The 20,284-nt window shown below is 42.5% G+C and overlaps 1 protein-coding gene across 3 annotated transcripts; it reads right to left on the minus strand.

Moving 5' to 3' along the window:
* Positions 1-1,106: 1,106 nt before the first annotated feature.
* Positions 1,107-19,522, minus strand: grnb (granulin b). Of its 3 annotated transcripts, XM_080788640.1 has the most exons (17): positions 19,383-19,522; positions 19,028-19,117; positions 18,265-18,414; positions 16,450-16,590; positions 15,258-15,365; positions 14,664-14,805; positions 14,349-14,443; positions 13,100-13,229; positions 12,696-12,787; positions 11,324-11,522; positions 10,953-11,050; positions 9,703-9,996; positions 8,657-8,893; positions 8,091-8,348; positions 7,616-7,855; positions 6,542-6,802; positions 1,107-3,880 (listed from the first exon to the last, which is right to left on the minus strand). In XM_080788640.1, the coding sequence occupies exons 2-17, from the start codon at positions 19,028-19,030 to the stop codon at positions 3,743-3,745; spliced, it is 2,586 nt and encodes an 861-aa protein (XP_080644766.1). In that variant the 5' UTR covers positions 19,031-19,117; positions 19,383-19,522; the 3' UTR covers positions 1,107-3,742. The 3 variants fall into 3 exon arrangements, with proteins under 3 accessions (XP_080644766.1, XP_080644767.1, XP_080644768.1); XM_080788641.1 differs by lacking the exon at positions 15,258-15,365; XM_080788642.1 differs by lacking the exons at positions 18,265-18,414; positions 19,028-19,117; positions 19,383-19,522 and adding an exon at positions 15,517-15,579 and having other exon boundaries at positions 16,450-16,500.
* Between the last annotated feature and the right edge of the window lie 762 nt (positions 19,523-20,284).

A 20,284-nucleotide genomic window follows, 5' to 3' on the forward strand; every position in this document is an offset into this window, starting at 1 on the left:
GTTCCTACCCAACCAACACACACTTGTTGTCCCAAATTCAGATGACTGGAATCTGCACATTGCCATGGGAATTAGCAACATGCCAGAGGAGGGAGTGTGTAAGGTTGGTGTGCGTGTTTGTGTATGTGCAGGGTTCTCTTTCCCTGGCAACATGTGAATGGATCAGTGGCCGGCCAATAGAGGGGCTGTGGAACGAGGGTGCCAACACGTCAATGGGTTTTGTCAGTTCAGTTTTCTGTACTGTTGTTAGGTCTAAGTGTCTATACATAGATTTGGATGGCCAGTGTCATTAGCACTCCTTAAGGTCACATCCATCCACACCCATTCATGCCACTGGCATTGATGAAATTAATACAATTCTGCTGAACAGGGTCTTTCTAAGCTTTAAATCAAACATGGTAGACAGCCTGCTCAGGGCAAGATGAATGTAAATAATTGCTAATTCATTGAGAAATCACTCTTATTGATGTGAAAACGTACTCGTCTCCCAAGTTTATCAGTGTATGGAATTTAATGAAACAAAACCCAATTATTGAATTGAACAAAATGATGCGACATCTCCCACTCAACCATGAGTTCTGTGCATCTCAGCCAAAGAGACAGTAGTGTCTCTAAGTGGACAAAAACAACTTCAAGCCTAACAATGGAGCCACACAGGAGAGGATAATGTACACACTGTGCTGGCCTCATTTAGTGTCAAGGCCTAATCGTTCTCCTATTGTCTTCCAGTCAAGCAGAACTGCCAGTGTTGATGTTTGGCCACCAGGGGGCCCAGGAGATAAAGCTATGCTACTGTGAGGATATAGTGGAATTGTTGGGCTGCCAAGCAGACAGCAATGCAAACTGAGTAAGTCCCCCGCAGCTGTGGCTGTGAGGGGTTAAGGGGCCCCTCTTTTACTGCTCTCTGCTTGCATATCAACATGTATTTACTTGGGTTGTCACAACAACTTTTTTGATGACACAAAAAGGGGGCTAAGGGGTGGCTAAAGGGATGTCGACAGAAAAGGCTAAAGGAAGTCAGGGGGTGTTTGGCTCTGGCAGGCTGGGAGGTTCTCATCTGCATGACATCAGAGAGTGAAATTATCACATACAGTATGTCAAACCAATCTGTTTTGTACAACTTTATTTCACTCATTTTGTCACCATTCTCCTCTCCTTTTTTCAATGCTGGAAATTCTTTAGAAATGCAGCTAAAATCAAAATCAATAGAGAAGTCCTTCATTTGTATTCATCAAATCCAAAAATATGGGTAACTTGTTGACGAGCCATCAAGTTCATACAGGTATACATTTGTAGAGTGTTTGGAATGAATGCCGACCATCAACATAAAATCTGTCATAGATGGAGATAAAAGTCTAACAACTGAATGTATCAAAATGGAAAAAGTGTTAACTTGGGCTGTTGGGGAAGGTACACTTCTAACAGTTTCTTTACAGCCCATTAGTGATTCAAAAGTGTTTCTGTGCAAAATCCCCAAAAAGGAGATAATAGATTTGATATTCTTGTAATCTAAAACAAAAAAGCACATTAAAACCATTGTATTTCCCATTTGGTATTAATGACTCTCTGTATTCACAAATCTGGACTGAACTCCGTCTATATTTATAACATCTCCTTTGCACTATTACTTCGCATAATTATCTTACGCCGGGGCTCTACTGCAGCCGTCGGGCGTCCGTCAGCTTCGTGCCACCGTCAACGCAGGGAATGTTACCTTTTCAATCAATGAAGGGTGCTCCACTGCAGACGGTTGCGTTTGGACGGGGTCACCAATTCGCCCTGGTTCATTTTTGCCATCCAAACGCAACACGATGCACTCAGTGGAGCCCCGGCATTATAGACTGGTTATTTTGAGCTTGAGTGGGTACAAGTAGATTTCCAAATTGAAGTGCATTTTGAATAGTTTAGAGACATTACAAAACAGAAGAAATGTTTTTGACCAACACACCGTATGGGGTAAAGGCACAAACTTTTTGTTGTTGTTAATGGTCATTGATTGATTTCCCCACACCAAAAGTAAGCTGCATTCATCCATTATACTGAACGCCTACATTTTACAACTTGTTTCAAATTATTACAGACAAATAACTAATTTGTTGCATTGAAAGTATATGAAACAAATATATTGAATGTGTGCTGGTCACAAGTATTATAAAGGTAATAAGATTGTATGAGACCCACCTTTTTCCATTTAACTATAACTGTATATCCAGGCTTCTCAATGCACTCTTCCATTCTACATTATATGACCGCAAACAACACTGAGAAGTTAAAATTAAATTAACCCCAACCTATACTACCGGTATATCAAAATCACAGTTATACTGCTCAATAATACAACCAACCCCCAGACCTGATAATGTTTTGAGCAACACCAGTACTCTGGCGGTCAGCTATTTGCTCACATGAATCAAAAGGGGAAGAAAAAACTGAAATGCCATTTGAAATGAGGTTTAGTGCTTGTTCTAGTGATTTGATAACATTTCACCTGTTACAAGGGAACGCATACATTCAGTGATTCTCACTTGCATAAAGAAGTGGAACGGCATTGGACATACCACACAGTGGCCATTTATCTTGATCATCATACTGGCCTGCATATATCTAAATGACGGAGCGGTTGCACAAAGACCTGCCTGGCAGCACTGTTTAATGCAATTTATTTGTGCGAGTTAAGTATTTTCTTTACTCATGACAAAGTTGTAAAAGTCAACAGTATGTATGTCCATAAAATAAGCAAGCAGCACACGCAGACAATACACTAGTTCTTTCTTTCAATCATGTTATTATTATTATATTTTCACAATCTGATACGCCGGCTAGCCGACTTTCTAATGTTTTGATAATTCGCGCGACAGATGTATGCATATGACGGTATAGAGTTTCAAACTAGTGTATTTAAGAAGAAGATGATCCGGTAATATAATTGTAACTAAATGATTGAAACAAGGAACTAGTGAATTGTTTGCTAGCGTGCTGCTTGTTTATGTTATGGTCTGGATATACATATACAGAATAATTCAACAAAAATGACTTTTATATAACTTGCACATATAAATTGTATTAAACAGTGCTGCCGGGCGGGTCTTTGCGCAACCGCTCCGTCATTTAGATATATGCTACTGGCCTACCCCCACATAGAATGATATAAGAGCAAAATGGCCACCATACGATTGTGGTAAATAATAGGGCTGTAACCTGACTGCTGTTCAAAAAAGATTCACAAAATGTCTTACTATCAGTATGTACTTGTAATTAGTCTCAAATGGCAAAAAACCAACAACTGACTTTTATGAAGGCAAAGAGATCTCAAGAGGGGATGGTTCAATTATCAGCCTGTTACAGAAAACAAAGAGACAAGTGCACACTTGTCTTTTGCTATAAATTAAAACATTAATAAAATGAAGTTTCAGTTGAAAATCCTTCATTAGGTAAATCGCAATATACTGAAAATCTCGAGGATTTACTTGGCTGAACTCTTTGGAACTCAATGTCAATATGTTGGAATTTGGGGGGGGAGGGGGGACCAACGTGTAGCAGTCTTTTTCACATGTAGCCTAAAGCCCAAGGTTCTCCCAGAGAACCGCAGAAAAATAGAGGCCTGGAAAATAAACGATAAACAGGCAAAAAAAAAGGGGGGGAAAAAGCAAGGTGGGGGAAAGAACATCTCACCCAATGTAGATGATACTGTATGTGCTGCAGGTAAGTGTGGTGTTGAAAAGATCAGTGCATCTCATGATGATTAGCCCCCGAAGTCTCTGTCTCTGTCTGAGAAGGAAATGTCCCAGGCCAGTGGGGAACGTTGGGTGCACCCTCCAGTCTTCAGATTACAGGAGTATCCCGCGGGACAGCAGTGCTTTAGATCGGCACAGCATGTGGCCTGTCGGAGGAAAAGCAGTTAGAATAGAGCTGGCTAGGACCAGACACAATGCCAAATTGGTTGGAATACTCTTATACATAGCGAGAAAGACTATACTCAAGCTTTGGATTGATTGGTACAAGGAGGTAATGACTCTCCTCTGTGATAACATGGAAGGATCTGGGTTCATGAAGATATGGGAACCAGTCTTAGATACAGTGGACCCTTCTAGACTGCGCTTCAATGTACCTTATTGAACGTTAGTGAATAACAAAGACTCTCGTGATCATGTCAAGACTGTGGTGTACTCGTTTTGTCTTGCTTTTTTGTATTTCGTTTTTTTGTCTGTGCATTGTAATGTCCGTATTGTGGTTGTTTTCCTATGTTGTGTTTAAAAATGAAAAATGTGTGGTTCTATATACATTGAATGGCGATTGTTCAGCTGTGAAATTTCAGAGCCTGAATAAAAAAAAAAAAAAAAAAAAAGAATAGAGCTGGCTAACAGTAGCCAGTGCGTTCCGTGATTCTGAATTAGGCTGGAACCCAGGCTAGGCCAGAGTCCTGCACGGGACCAATTTTCGTAACCCGCACCCGCCCGGCCCGTCAATCATCAGTTCCGCAACCCGCCTGTTACCTGTGAATTATATAAAACTCAAAACCAGATCCGCCCCGCCCGTCAAAAATTGGACCAGTTACCAGCCGTGTTACCCGTTCGTATCACAGGCACCGATAGCTACAGTATCATTGACTTTATTTCATCCAACACTGCATGTGGTGTGGTGGTGGTGGGCGGCGGCAGTGCGTTGCACACGGAACGGAAGACATGTTGACTGAGGCTACTGCTGCTTATTATCACAACATATAAGTTATATCATCGACCTAAATGGCATAATATATCAACAAGGAGAGGATGATAAAAAAAAGATTAGCCTGATGAGTCAACCGTCTTGATCCAAGGCTGTTTCATCACTCATCAGGCTAATCTTTTTAACTTTATTTACACTTAGACAGAGTGACACATTAGGGTAACATTACCTGGGTTAGCTTTATATCTTGTGTTGAATGTTGGCATTATAATCCCTTGGTGTTTCATCAGCGCGAGTGAACGAAAATATAGGCTACAGTACAGGCTGCAGCCTGGTGATAAAAAAATAAACTAAATGCTACGATAAGGAAGCAAGGATTTGGCCGTGATGTCACTGCTATGCAACAAGGAAGTAGCACAGGGATTGGGAAGCACAGCAGCAGAAACAGAACGCCATTACGAAGGAATCAGCAGTGATGTGACATCACTGACGATTCCTTGGGCATGTGACGGATGCCCAAGGAAGTGGTTGCTCCACTCAAAAATGATTAAAGGCCAGTGGTTAGGGCACATAACACATGCCTGTCAGTGAGTCCCCGGTTCGATTCCCGGGCTGGCCAGACCATTAGCTGCTCTCCATGTTTTCTGTCTCTATATACTGTACTGTCAATAAAGTCAGATGAAGTCTATGAAACTAAGATAATTAAACAAAACCGTACAGTACGTTGGGGCACCTGTTCAGCAGGGAACACATTTGGGAGAGATAGCATGTTAACTTACTCAGTGTGTTTATTAGAGGGGAGATGTGATTGTCTACAGTCTACTCTACACCCTCCCCAAACAGTAGGGTTTCACAGTGACTGCCGCTGGCCATTTAGCAGTTAGTTCCGCTTGAGAAACTTCCAGTTATGTACCACAATAGCGATAGCGCAGTGTTACTCTTAATAAGCCTGTTCTAACCATGGTTAGGTTTTATGGTGAGTCATCTTTGTCTAATTAAAAGTAAAAAGGTCAACGTCCTGTAAGTAGCAGGCTATGGCAGGTAATGTAGCAAAGCCACACTTATGCAACAGCAGCCTGAACCATCACTTATAAATACAGATACTAAAATAATATGTCAAAGCAAAGGGATACTCTTCATGTGACCACCACGCTCTGACTGTAGGTGCGCTACCTGTTCAAAACGTACACAAAATAACGGTTCAAAATATTTATTGAATTATTGAACAGGGACAAACGTTTCGGCTATCCAGCCTTCATCAGTGTCGAAGGCTGATGAAGGCTGGATAGCCGAAACGTTTGTCCCTGTTCAAAAATGCAAAGCAAAGGGATAGAAATTGTACTTTTACTAAATTGTGTTCAGAACATGTTTTAGAATAGTCCTGTGTGTAAGTAAAGAGATTTGAATCAAATAATGTGTTTTTGAGTGCCTTGGACATCCAAACATTCAAGCCACTGTTCAAATATCCATACTGAAAAAAATTAAATACATGCAAATATCATGCCAAATATCATGCACATGCTCAAACACACCTCACCCCCACCACACGTTATGAATGACAAAAGGCAACACAACATAAAGCACTGACTAGCACTGGCAGAAATGCAGAGATGGCTACAGTACTGGCTGTAGCAGCATAGAGCGCTGTCTCAAAGCATGTCACACAATGTTCTATATTAGGAACATTAGCTGCATTCCTTTTACAGGGACAGAGACTATCGAGGATTAAATAAACAAGCCATTGAGTATCATCGCATCTATTTTTCACACAAAGAAGACAAGCACATTATTTCAGGCGATCGTGAAAAAACGTATAAAGTTGAAATGTGGAGATACAAGGTTTCTGCCCAATAGGAAAGAAATTCACGAGCTATACCTTGGGGGAGGGGCAGCATGCCCACTGTGCGGCTGAGGTCCTGCAGCATGTCTCTTGCAGAGAGCAGCGGAAGCTCCCCGTGTCATCACATGGTACGTCCTGTTTGTCTGTAGCGGTGTCTCTCTGTTCGGGATCGTCCACTCTGGTCAGGGGGACCGCGTGGATGACCAGGCCGTCGGCCGTCTTTTCACAGGTTCCCGTCTCCATGTTGCACGTGTAGCTCTGAGGGCAGCAGTGTTCGTGGTCGGCACAGCACACAGCCTGCGGCAGGGAAGAGAGCCAAAGAGTGTTACTACAGTATGCTCAGTATGGAATTTTAGCCCATTCTGACCTGAGATTCGTGTGAGCCCGTAGAGTGGTTATAGCCGATGTACATAGGCTTTAAGTGGTTAAACTGAATTAGTTTCACACATTTTGCTGGGGACCCCCTCGAATCCGCTCAAGGACAGCAGGGACCCCACTTTGAGGACCACTGATTTAGAGAATATATTTCCTTGGCTCTGATTTCAGAGGCATCTAGAGATTTTGAGGGGCATGTTGTGTCTGTAATGCAGTTCCAAATGATGTTGCCTTATGAAAAGAACACATCCACAGCTACATTATGAGGGAGAACGGTTTTATGGTAGAGATCTATCACTTAACAGCAAAACAGGCTGTGTGTGCGTGTGTGTCTGTGTCAGCCCTTGCTGCAGAAAAGCATCAGGAAAATGTGATTGCTGAATGTCATTTGCACACTAACAGAATGTTAAGAGCTACTGTATTTATTCACAAAAATTGGCAAATGTGCACTTGCGCATGAACAAAGACCATGTGCAATTTCTGTCTGTTATGATGAGAGGATATTTGTGTTAAGGAACCTAATTTTGTTCATCATCTTATTTGTCCAAAGCACCGGTGCCGTTTTTATTTCTAGCAACATCTCATGGGAACATATCAATTTGTTCAATTAGTATTTCTGATAGATACGCAGTGCATGAGAAGAGAAAAATGGCAAGTGTGCAAATTGGGAGGTCAGCAGAAAATCAATAGCACAGCGTCAGTAAACCCATGACCTAAGTCTACCAAATCACCCACCTTGACTAGAGGACAACAGCCCCAGTCTCCTGTGTTCAGCTTACAGCAGGTTGTCCCTGAGGCACAGCTGGTCTCGTCGTCACATTTGATGTCTCTTAGCGTGGCACTGGCGGGCATGGTCAGGGCAGCCTGCTTGGTAAACCAGGGGATGACACGATGACCCTTTGCGCAAGAAGAGTGTTTGGTGTTGCAGGTATAACCGCTGGGACAGCAGTGATCTCCATCAGTACAGCAGACCGCCTGGGTGGGAGCATGGGGAAAGTAGTGTTTTAGTGCAGCGGTCCTCAAACCTATTCATGTCAAGGACCCCCAAATTGTATTGTATTTGGCCGCAGACCCCCATACAACATTTGTGTTGTTTAAATGTTGCAAATGTTTTCTTTTTAAATAGCATTGTAGATCGTGTAGGTCTTGTAGGGATATCTTGTGCACAAGGCTGTCAGTGTACACCAAGATGAGACCTCTGTGCCCTCACCTTCCTCAGAGGACAACAGCCCCACTTGGAGGCTTTGTGCATGAAGCAGCATGTGGTGTCCCTGGGGCAGCTGACGTGGGGATCACACATGTTGGAGTGGGATGCCCTGCCGATGGACTGGGCAGGCGTCCTCTGCATGGCAGGCATCTTTTGGAACCAGGGGAGGCTGAGTCCACTGGGCTTGTCGCAAGTCTCCTCGGCCACGTTGCACTTGTAGCCTTCGGGGCAGCAGTGCTGGTGGTCTTTACAGCAGACAGCCTGTGAGGGGGAAGGGGATTATAGTCTGATCAGCCTGAAGCTGTCCAGAGCCTAGATTGTGGTAGCCAGTGACTTCTGGGTGGTTCAGTTACGTGCAAGACAGTTCCTTCAGTTTCTCTGATCTAAAAACCTTGCCATGTTACAGTATGTCACATGGATAAGACAATACCTCTGTTATCGTGACACAACGTGCAATCAAATTTCATTCACTTAAATCAAATTCCGAAAAAGTTTTTCCATTCAAATAAATGTGTGCACTCTCTCTCTCTCACACTCACACGCACACACACACACAGGGAGATACTGACTTGAGGTAGGGGACAGCACGCCCACTGGCCAGAGTTCTGCTTGCAGCAGGTGGTACCGCCCGGACACATGGTCTGCTGGTCACACTTCTCAGCGTGTCGCTGTATGGTCATGGCAGACACCTTCACAACCCAGGGCAGGGAGGACGGCAGGTCCAAGGGGTCGTCACAGGTCGAGGCTTCCAGGTTACAAACAGTGTCGCGGGGGCAGCAGTGGATGTGATCATCGCAGCATACGGCCTATTGGTGGTGGGGTGGCAAGAAATTTGACTTGGATCAGTGGGCTGCAACTATTGATTATTTTCTTCAGTTATTCATCGATAATTGGGAGTCGACTGAAGCCAGTAGAAGAACTGTTCCTGAAGAAACAGTGTGGGCTCGAGTAGCTCTCTTCTCGATGATGATGATGATGTATTAACCTTCATGGCGTCACAGCCCCCCTCCCTCTGTCTACCTATTGGTTGACTCGCATGACGTCACAGGGGCGGACTATAAAACTGGGCTAAAAAGTGAATAAAGAGTGACAATTTACCCACATGACGTCACAGCACAGCAGCCAATGAAAACGGTGTAACCCCCATCCCTGTCTTCCTATTGGTTGACCCACATGACGTCACAGCATTAGCCGCTGTAGAGTTATACTATGGCGTTGCCACAGGCCGTTGCAGAGTTTTGATTCTGATTCTGATTCCGACTCGGGCAGCCAATCATAACTAGGTCCTCAAAGCCAACCCAAGAGAAAAAATGACATCTGAAAAAGCAGCCTTATTTTCCTCACAGTCCGAGTGGTTATTAAGACCTTAATAACCCTTCTCTCTAATTGCAAGTTTGTTTGACTTGCATGAGCAAAATGTATTTATATTTTGTAGACACACAGAAGTCATGAGCTCTCTTAAAAACATATAGAATAGCACAAACAGCAACGGAATTTCATCTTCAGGATCTTCATTCTAATATTTGTTATATTGTAAGTCTATTACCTATTACCTTTGAAAGACCACAAAGCAGTTACCCGTGTGGTCTGAAGCAGTACTGGATGTCCTACTGACCTGGTGCAAAGGACAACAGGCCCAGTCTCCAGTGGGGGTCTGGCAGCAGGTGGATTTTCCCGGGCAGTAGGTGGTGTTGTCACACTTGTTTTTCTCTGGTTCTGTTGCTGTGGGGAAGGTGGGGACCTTGCTGTGCCAGGGCACCACACTGTTGCCTGGTTCTGTTGCTGTGGGGAAGGTGGGGACCTTGCTGTGCCAGGGCACCACACTGTTGTCAGAGTCACACGTGGAGGCTGGCAGGTTGCAGACGGTACCATGGGGGCAGCAGTGTAGTTGATCTTCACAACACACTGCCTATAGGAAGGAGATTTCAGGGGGCCTTTCATAATAGTGTACCATCCAGACAAATGTAGCCAATGGTCCATAATATACAACAAACTTGTAAATATCAGATGTGCCTTCTGTTTAGACGGTAGTCTCGCGTAGCCAGACAACTATTCCACAATCTCTGAATGCTATATAGTCTGGAACTACACCTTTCGAAATCCAAATATTCCAAATATTTGTTTGTCATTTCCATTCACATATCAATGTCTTTAGAAAGAATATCTTTATTTCCATTTCTGCTAAGCAGCATTTTTATTTATATTAGGATAAATGTGCGCGTCTGTAAAGACGAAACAGAAGTGGGAAGGAGGCTCCACTTCCACTTTAAATATTTTACTCATGATAGAGCTTCCATTGCTCCATACTGTATGACGGAAGCATTTGAAAATTGCGAGAGGCAACAGTCTGGCGATGAATAAAAAGTGTTGCTGTGTAAAGGTGGCCTTATATAAATACTTATAATACAAACATAACTTAAACTAGCAAGGAGTATTTTTTTATTCTTGCCTCATGTTAAAAGGTGTAAATATTACAAGAAACGAATAGGTGCAACAATCTGCATGTTGTAGGAGTATGATATGTTTTCAAAGTGTACATGGGGATGCATTTTTTAAAGATGTTATTGATAGAACAGAAATGGGGAGAGAGAGAGAGAGCTGTTGGGATCGGGACTGGAACTACACTGAGCCTAGCTAGGTACCTGAACTGCCAGGCCAGCGGTCCAGGCCATAGGGATGCATTTTAATGCCATGTGACAATATACCTTTCAAAGCAAAGAAAGCTAAATGCTACACAATTCACTTGCTATATGATTTATTCTTCAAAACCTGACTTTGGATTTGATTTATGGCCAAGTGGATTGAATTAGGAAGCAGTCAGAAAAGGCTAAACATTAGATTCTATGATCGTGCGCACACACCTACCTCAGGCAGAGGACAACACACCCATGTTCCCTGGGCTGTTTTACAGCATGTACTCTCGTCAGCGCAGGCTACTGAAGCATTACAGGGCACTTCACGGACTGAGAGATGAAAACAGTAAATCGTGAGCTCAAGGTGAATTCCGATCGATTTGACAATGTATAATCTGCGTAGGACAGTCCAAATCAATATTATTGAACACAGCATTCGACCGTGGCGCGTCGTGATCTTATAGATCTGCTATTTCCGCAAAAAAATCTTTCCAAAAATTCTTACATTCATGCAAATGAATGGAAACGATTCTGACAATTACGAAAAAAGAATTGCGATTATCTCAAATAATAATCAGGCGCTTATTATGTAATAATTACTACCTGTGCTCTGTACAGCAGTGGGTGCCGTATCAATGGGTGCTGTCTCAGCGAGTGCCGTCTCAGCGGGTGCTGTCACCGGGCCGGTGATGATCTTAGTGGCTGTGATGGTCTTTAACAGGACCGAAACACAGGTACTGTGGACCAGGTCACACTGGGTGTCAGCTGGACAGCAGTGTAGGAGGTCCGAACAGCACACCGCCTGTACAAAATGAAATGGGACGAAAAACCAATATAACCACTTCTGCAATGTGATACATTATATAACAGTTTGTTCAGGTAGGGCTACTACTGTTTGACAAAAGATATTGCATGAAGCTAAACGCAACATTTCTTAAAAAGGTAAGATATAACGAAACAGGGACCGGGAGACAGGGAAGGGCTGGCCGTGAATGAGTCAACATGATTTCCATTGTTATAATTCAATGGAAATATTGACGTGTGGTCCATAAATATTGCGATGCCACCTTGAAATCATCCCAGCTAGTTGGAACAAAATAAATAGTGCAATGGAAGGCAGTGATTAAAAACGGAAGTGGTATTGTTGAGTTTTTGGAATAGCTTCCCCATGGCACTGTTCCAATCCATACAGCCCAACATGAAGAAAGAATAGATGGATCTGAAGACAGGTGCACATGGCTTGTGTGTCTGAGTGAGAAAGGAAAATCAATTTTACTGATGTGACATCTACTATGGCTGAACAATGACTCATATGCTTCAGTCGCTGGGCTGACATTCTCATCTAGAGTGACTGACAGTAAGTCGAGGATTCAGTGTCTTGCTCAAGGACTTTTGACCAAATTAACTCTGCATCGATATATTTCGAAGATGTTGTATTGCGATAATATATCTTTGTTAAATTTCAGATCTACAAGCTCAGAATGCAATTTAAAAAAATCTTTGGGGAAAAATATACAATACAATACACGTTTGAACCACTTTACTCTTTTCAAATAGCCTTATTTGAAAAGAGCCGATCTACAAACTCACCTCGTAGATCTGCTATTTAACCAGACCTTGCAGATGCCATTTACCGGTACTTGTTAAATCTACCCTTGTAGATCTGCCCTTTGCTTGCGAGATCTACAGCTTGTAGATCTGCTATTTTCTTTAAACAAATTTGGAATGTGTTTGAAACATTTCTGAGTGGTGCACACCGCTCTGATAACTGTCCGTCTGTCCGTCCCACCCAACCGCCGGGTGTGATTTTTCAAATGCAGACTAGGCTAGGTGTGTGTGTGGGGGGGTCGCTGACACACCAAAAAACAACGAATATAAATAAAGCTTGATTTGACAAAAAAAAAAAGTGGGACCGTGGCCAGATACATAATTTGGTGGTCCTTGAGCATGGGACCACTCAGCTACAGGTACTCACGTTGGGCATGGGGCAGCAGCCGTAGGTGCCTTTGGCCGTCAGACAGCATGTGGTTTCATCGGGGCACATCGACAGCTTGTCTGGACAGACCACTGACAGTGACGAGAAACCAGCAGGGCAAGAGTTCAAGTGTTATTACTTTAGACAAGGAGAGAACAGTGGCACGCAATCTCATAAATAGATGATAAATTAACTTGCTGCTACAGGGCTGGGCGCCGTAACGAATGAACAAGGCTACATTCAGTATTGAGCTCCATAAAACACTGAAATTCCAATTCCAAAAATAACTTGTACAGTAGTTGAGGAGAGGAAATGTGATAATATGGAGACATAGAATATCGACATTGGTCTTAATATGATGACATTGCACCCAGGTCTACTGCTAAAAGCGCTAATGATCTCACCGTCATTTGGCAGAGCAGGGAACTTCTTGGTCAGAGGGACCCGAGTGTCACCAGATTTGCACATCTCATGCTCCAGGTCACATGTTGTGTTACCAGGGCAACAGTGCAGATGGTCGTTACAACACACAGCCTGTTTGGATTTGAGAGAACGCACACACACACACACACACACACACACACACACACACACACACACACACACACACACACACACACACACATCATTAGACTATGATATATCTTGTGTGCAAAGCTAACATTTTGGGCTGAGAGTGATGCTATAAGAAAGACTGTGGGGTCACTGAAATGAGAGCCTGAATGTGCTCAGTATCTTTCATGGCAATGAATCTAGCCATTAGATTGTTATATACTGTACTGCATCTTGTGTGCAATTGGAAATTCAATGGTCATGTAAGATGAAAGGTCAGGGGGTCAACAAAATAAGGAGGGGGGTCATCTGGGGAGCATGAACAGCAAAGCATATTCCATGGTAATCATGTACTGCACTAGTGCCTATGTACTAGAGGAGTGTATCACAAGACTGAACAGCAGTCATAGGGTGTAACTTAGCATCTAGTTCCTGATAACCATTTACTTGTATATTTACTGGATTACATTATTGTGAATATCAATGTTGCAAAAGTTTAGAAATTTGCTAGTGAAGAGATATTCCCTCAATGGAAGTGGGATAAACTACGCTTTATAGTGCTATTGCTTACCATCAAAGTAAGCAATAGCACTATAAAGCGTAGTTTATCCCACTTCAATGCTTTCCAATTATTAGTGTAATGTGAAGACAGTTACCTTTTCATTACAACACCCTTAAATACAATTACAATGTGCAATATAAATTATAAAATGTTTATCAGAAACTAATCCCACCTTGTTTTGCAATGCATTAATTCTCTAACAAGTGTGACAAAACTAGGCCAGTGTGTCAATGTTCAAGTTTTATCAGATTAAGCTTGAAGTACTTTTAGAATTGAAACACAAGCCTCCTCCAATGACCATTGGTAATGATAATACATGAGTCCTAAATGCCAACCATCTTAATATCGCACAAATGACAGGTTACAAAATGTATCCAAAAGAAAGAAAATTAATGCATGGTTAGGGACCACATGCAATACCTTCACGGACCACCAATGCTCCACAGCTCACCAGTTAAAAAACCCTGCTCTAGATGAACTGAGGACAGGTACTGTATGTGTATGTGGGATATTACAGAAATGAAGGGAGCCATGCATACCTCTTGATAGGGGCAGCAGCCATAGTCACCACTGGTCAGTAGGCAGCAGGTTGTACCAGCTGGACAACTGCTCTTACCACCAGGACAAGTCGCAGCTGCCATAAGAAAGAATACAAAGTTATTAAGGTGATATCACAAAATAGAACAACAGACTTCAGTGGCACCTTTCGTCTTTCTCACTTTGCTTTTTCAAGAGGTTCTATGGCTTGAGACATAATATCATGGTTTGACTCTCTAGTAAGAACAATATTAACTTAAGCTAAATAATCACACACACACACACACACACACACACACACACACACACACACACACCTGGAGACTTATTCTCCCGCTTTCTAGCAGGCAATTTCTCCAACATGGGGAAGGACTCCAGCGTGGACACACACTTTGAGTGGATCAGGTCACACTTTGTTCCCTCTGGGCAGCAGTGTTGCTTATCCTCACAGCACACCGCCTATGGAGGGGAGGATCAGTTCTTGGTCACTTAGGATTCCCTTAAATAGTAGCTGCTTTTTACACCAGATAATGGTAGACTTGGAGATGTGTACAACAATCAGTTGTTATTCTGTTATCGATTAATCGAATAACCATGATGCAGGGGGGGGGGGGGGGGTCTTTTCTTTTACATACATCAATGAATCAAAATTGAGTTCAGTACAAGCTCACAACATGGTACATTGTGAGGTTGTAGAGCTATTTTCACTATTTTGGAAAATGAATTACTTATTATATATACACAGTATATATTTTTTATTCATAACTGATTCAATCGATTAGTTAAGTTAGTTCAATTCACAGTTGCACCCCTACTTACATGTACTAGTACCTGCCAAGATAAACACCATATCTGAATGCAAAGTGTATTGTACGATAGGTGTGTGAGAGAGTTGCAATCATGGATACAACCTTGGCCAGCGGACAGCAGCCCCAGGATCCATCAGGAAGCTGGCAGCAGGTGGTGTCGTCCGGACATTCCGACGATTGGTCCGGACAAATGACTGCCTTCACTCCCTCCTGGAGGACAAGCCACCATAACCCATGCATACCAATGACAGGAACACACGTGCAATGGACTAGCAGTTAGATTAGAAAATGACAGCAGTATTTAGTGCTGAAAAACCTCTTCTATTAGGATGTAAATGGGAGAATAAACTCTCAATTATACCATGCCGTTGTTTTTTTCTTCTATAGCTCATGATGCAAGTATTTGCAAGCTTGTACTCAATTTCTGAAATGTCCAAACAGACCAAAAGCATTAATGATTAATGTAAACTTTCAATTCAAGTGGGAAGAATAACATACTGAAGGCGTGCGTTGTTTGCCCCTCGACAACAGCAACAGGTTCTAATTCTCATCGAATCTAATCTTGTGCTGTCGTTTCCTGTAAAGCCCATCACACACCGTCTGCGAACGCCGCGCGTCAAAACAGCCGCCTCCGTTATTTTCAATGAACCTATCCCACACCGGCAGCGTCCGACGCACGCTGACGGCTGACGCCTCGCCTGACGCTCCGATACACCACTGTTCTATTTTCCAGGCATTGCCACGCGGCAACGCCTGTGCCGCGTCGCTGCGCACCCGGTGTGTGTTGGGCTTTAGACTGTGTCAGGCATGTGCTTATTCAATATTCATTGCATTTTGGTTTATCTTTTCATCTAGCTGAGTGCACCTGTAAAATTAGATCTTGGTTTCAGATGGGAAGTCCGTTGTGATTTTTTTGTTAAAGTAGTCAGCATTAGTGGAAGGCCTGAAGGCTGATCGAATTTCCAAAGATTGCCATGCTCCGAGGAAAAAGGCACATAAGCAGGTAATGCCAGCCAAACGTAACAAATGCTTTGATGATTTTACAGGCACTGCAGGTGATGAAAGCATTGAGGCGTATTAACTCTACATAATGCTATTAACGTAAAGGTTGATGTGAGAACCAGCAGATTGCTGCCAAAACCTCAATTATAATTGACTTCAGCGCATAGGTCAAACTGAGTGCGAAAAAAATACCTAGACAAAAGTGAAGTAAAATGGAATATGTATCTGTCTGAAGTACAACAAGTTCTGTAGGTGAACTGGTCTCTACAAAGTGCAGCTGGAATTACTGTACCTGCAGTGGTAGTATGGCCTGCTGGGCAGGAAGTCTCCTCAGCCAGGGCAGGGAGACTGTCTTGTTGACACACTTCGAGTGGACCAAATCACACTCCGTCCCCTCATAGCAACAGTGGAGGTGGTCTGAGCAACACTCAGCCTACATAGGGCATTGGAGGGCATTGGACAGGATTAAAACATTGCATATTATATTAAAATATTCAAATATCATGTAATATTGATATTACAGTCCACAATTTGGCTGCAACATGACAGATGGCATACCAACACTAGAATGAATAAACCATTAGACTACAACAAGAACAACATGACAACATTGCAAGAGAATGTTACAAAACAGGAAACATCCCGGCTGACTCAGTGGCTTCGCTTGTATTTCAAACAGACTGTTTTGTGAGATAACCTACTGAGTGAGATAACCTACTGAGTTTCACCACAGTTATCCAGATACTGTCTGTCTGTCTGTGAGTCAGCGCGTGTACGTGTGTTATTTAGATAGCATACACTACAGTATGTTTAGCTTAGCTAAGTATTTTCTTTTCTTTTATTGATTAATGCCTCTTTTAGATGGTGACGGTCTCCAGATAAAACGGCAAAGTCCCGTTGCGTTCTCATTTTTTATTGACCCTTTACACGAGAACGCACACTTTATGAAAATGCTATAATGTTACTAGGTGGCGGTAACGGGCTGCCAAATAGACCAGTCACCCACATACAAGAAGAAGAACCAGGTAGCTCCCCCTGCACGCAACGCAACCCTATCGGGGTTTTGAATAACGCTTCCAGACCACAACGGGGTTGTGGCCGTCGCTCGCTGCCTGCTTTCTACTAACGCACCGAGGGACACACAGGCTGATAGGCAGCCCAGAGCATGCAGGCAGAGCGAGCCGCGGGATGGTTATAACATCATCATCATCACCATCATCAAGGCGGCAAGTATTTCACAACGGGTAATGGCTAGTATTTTATAATACATTAAGCTACATAAACACTGCTGCCGCCTATCACAAGGCATTTTATTTACATCATGGTTTTACATTCACCATCGCTGATGAGTGGTGCTTTGTAGGCGAGGAGGGAGGCTTGTTCATTGTAGGAACTCCATTATATCATATATGGCTCTGCATCAATGTAATAAACATATGCGTTGTGAGCCAAAATGAGCCATGATGTCATAAGTTTTGAGGATTCACCGTTTTGCCCGTTTACATGGAGAAGGGAGGAAACCACGTTCTCAAAGAGTTCCACTCTGGGAGGTGTTTTCACCATGTTGTGTTTAAGGGACCCTTAAACACTTTTCCATTTTCTATGAACACCGTTCTCATGTAAAGACCACCTAAGGTTCAAGTCACTCTGGATAAAAGCATCTGCTAAATGTCGAAACTGAAATTTGTATGTTGGGATTCATTATTATCTATTCTATTTCTTTCTTTTGCAGTTTATCTCTTTTCTTCGATAGACCTTTATTGATGATATGCGGAAACCATGACATCATGGACACTTTGAAATACTAAAATATTTAAAAACGCATATTACCCACACAAATAACCCAGTAAAGTGTTTGTCGTCTCCCACACATCATTAAAATAAGATCTGGTTGCCAAAAGGGATGAAGTGTCCCTTTAACAACAGGTATCAATTGCATCTCTAGAGCCAAATACCAATTAAACATTTTGGTTATTACAGCACAATATTTTGGACATTAACAACTTCAATGCAAATTCTATACTGTATCCTGAGTTGCACATTCCAGGCGAAATGAATACTGTACTTTGATTTGCATCATTGGATATTCTGCTAAAGAAAGACTCACATTTGGTAGGGGACAGCATCCATATCCTCCATCGGGGGAGTTGCAGCAGGTGTTCCCGTCCTCACACGTGCCACCATCAGGACAGAGCAGAGCTGTGCTCAGGCCTACTACAGCCAGACACAGGAGCCCGAGCTGCCCGACCTGAAGGGTCTGATGAGGCAAGAAACATTAGCCAGTAGCCGCCATAACTGTGGTTTTGTGGTAAGAGGAGACTATGTGATGTATGGGGAAATAAAATGAATCATATCTTATCTAACTGGATTGTGAGTGTAAAAGTTGCTGGAGAATTTGACCTGCAGGTCCCCTAGTATTGCAGCCGACACACTGTTAGCCACAATAAAGAAATCCATGCTTTTACTATGAGGTTCATGTCCCCTTTAAACTATGCATAGCACTCTAGCCTTGGACATTTTTATATCAATGTGTCAAATACACTGTTCCTAACAATGCATGATATTTATGTGTCAAAATGAGTCAGCTGTTATGTTCTATCAAGCCTTTAGTTCCTATGTAGTGTATCTAGCAGTTAAAAAATATCCTAATAAAATAAAAACTAAATAAAATTAATAAAAATAAAAGGCAATCTGTACACACACACAAACACCCCAGAGCCCTCTGACCAATTGCAGTTATAGTTTTCCCCATATTACATGCTGCAAGGAAATCTATTCTGCACAAAATTGAGGCATCATAATTCCTATTCTGCGAGGTGAATAGGACCTGTGAGGCTGTGACCCACATACAGCATAACAGTTTTTCTTACCATTGTGAGATGTGCAGGTGGAGACGGGGAAATGGAATTCAACTGTTATTCACCAACAGACACAGCTGCAATGCATGCCCCCTGTGAAGCCTGAACAGGGTACAGGAAAACAACTTACAATAAACTTTCAGTACAGTATCTCTACTGTAATCAAATTAGAAGTGATCACAAGACACTCTAACTGGAGGTATTTTTATATACTATACTTTTAGACATTCATTCATATACCCTGTAAAGGCAAACAAAATGCATAGGCTAGGCGGCTAATAATAATGCTAACTAACCGGGGGCTTAAGTGACAAATAGCGTCAAAACATGGTCTAAAAAAACACGACCATGTACCACCCTTACTTACCTCGTTCAGTACATCAGCTCGAAATAGCACATATATGTTGTGTCAACTGTTTCCTTGCTTTAAATATGTAACATATAGAATATATCCAGCAGTAAAAGCAATATGCTTAACCTACATCAGCACACTGACTGGCAGTTTTCTTTACACAACACAATTGAGTAATCACATGACATGCTTCATCGTCATGTGACTCTGTGGATGGGATGCTAGCTCTAGCCTATGGTTCTCATAGCCTGGAAGGACGCCAGCACTGTGATTGGCTAGTTGGTTGGACAAGTCGTCTCTATGGTCTCTGGTCTCTAGTGTGGTTCCCGTGACAACCCCCTAGCCAATCACAGAGAGGGAGACCTACACAGACCACATTCAGATGAGAAAAAGAAACAATTGAAATCTAAACAGCACAATGAGCACATGTACAGTGTTAGCCCTAGAATGGCTGTACTGTGATACTGATATTACATAATTATACACCTTATACAATTATAACACACTTTTCCATTTATCTTTCCTCTATTATCCATATTAAACTACCGTATTTACTTTTTTTAAATTAAATTATGAACTGCCTATTTGCATTATTTTATTTGAATTAGTAGGCTAAAAGCAGTGGTGATTTTCACTATGTGGCAAATAGACCCATGCACCAACTTTCTTGAAAAATTATATGCCCAAAACCTTTGCCCAACACTGTTCTAGAAAGGTTGTGGGCAATAGTAAATATTTAAGCTTTCATGAGCAGTGGTGATTCTTCAAACTGTTGAAACTCTGAACATATAATGTGGTGGGGGCCGTGGGGCCCTTTCTGACCATCTTGAATTAGCATTTGGGGTCCCTTATTGGTTTGGGCCACGATTTACCTACTTTGCCTGTTCATGTTAAAATACCTCTGTATGTCAGGTACT

Source organism: Protomyctophum bolini (genome assembly GCF_963924005.1).
Source record: "Protomyctophum bolini genome assembly, chromosome: 18".
NCBI classification, from domain to species: Eukaryota; Metazoa; Chordata; class Actinopteri; order Myctophiformes; family Myctophidae; genus Protomyctophum; species Protomyctophum bolini.

Bases quoted from the DNA above. Each gene is read 5' to 3' on its own strand.
- grnb (XM_080788640.1), bottom strand. The intron at 11,523-12,695 runs GTGAGTACCTGT...CATTTTGTACAG, and splicing joins GCTGCTGCCCCATGCCCAAC to GCGGTGTGCTGTTCGGACCT. The intron at 8,349-8,656 runs GTCAGTATCTCC...TCCCCCTCACAG, and splicing joins CGTGCTGTCCCCTACCTCAA to GCTGTCTGCTGTAAAGACCA.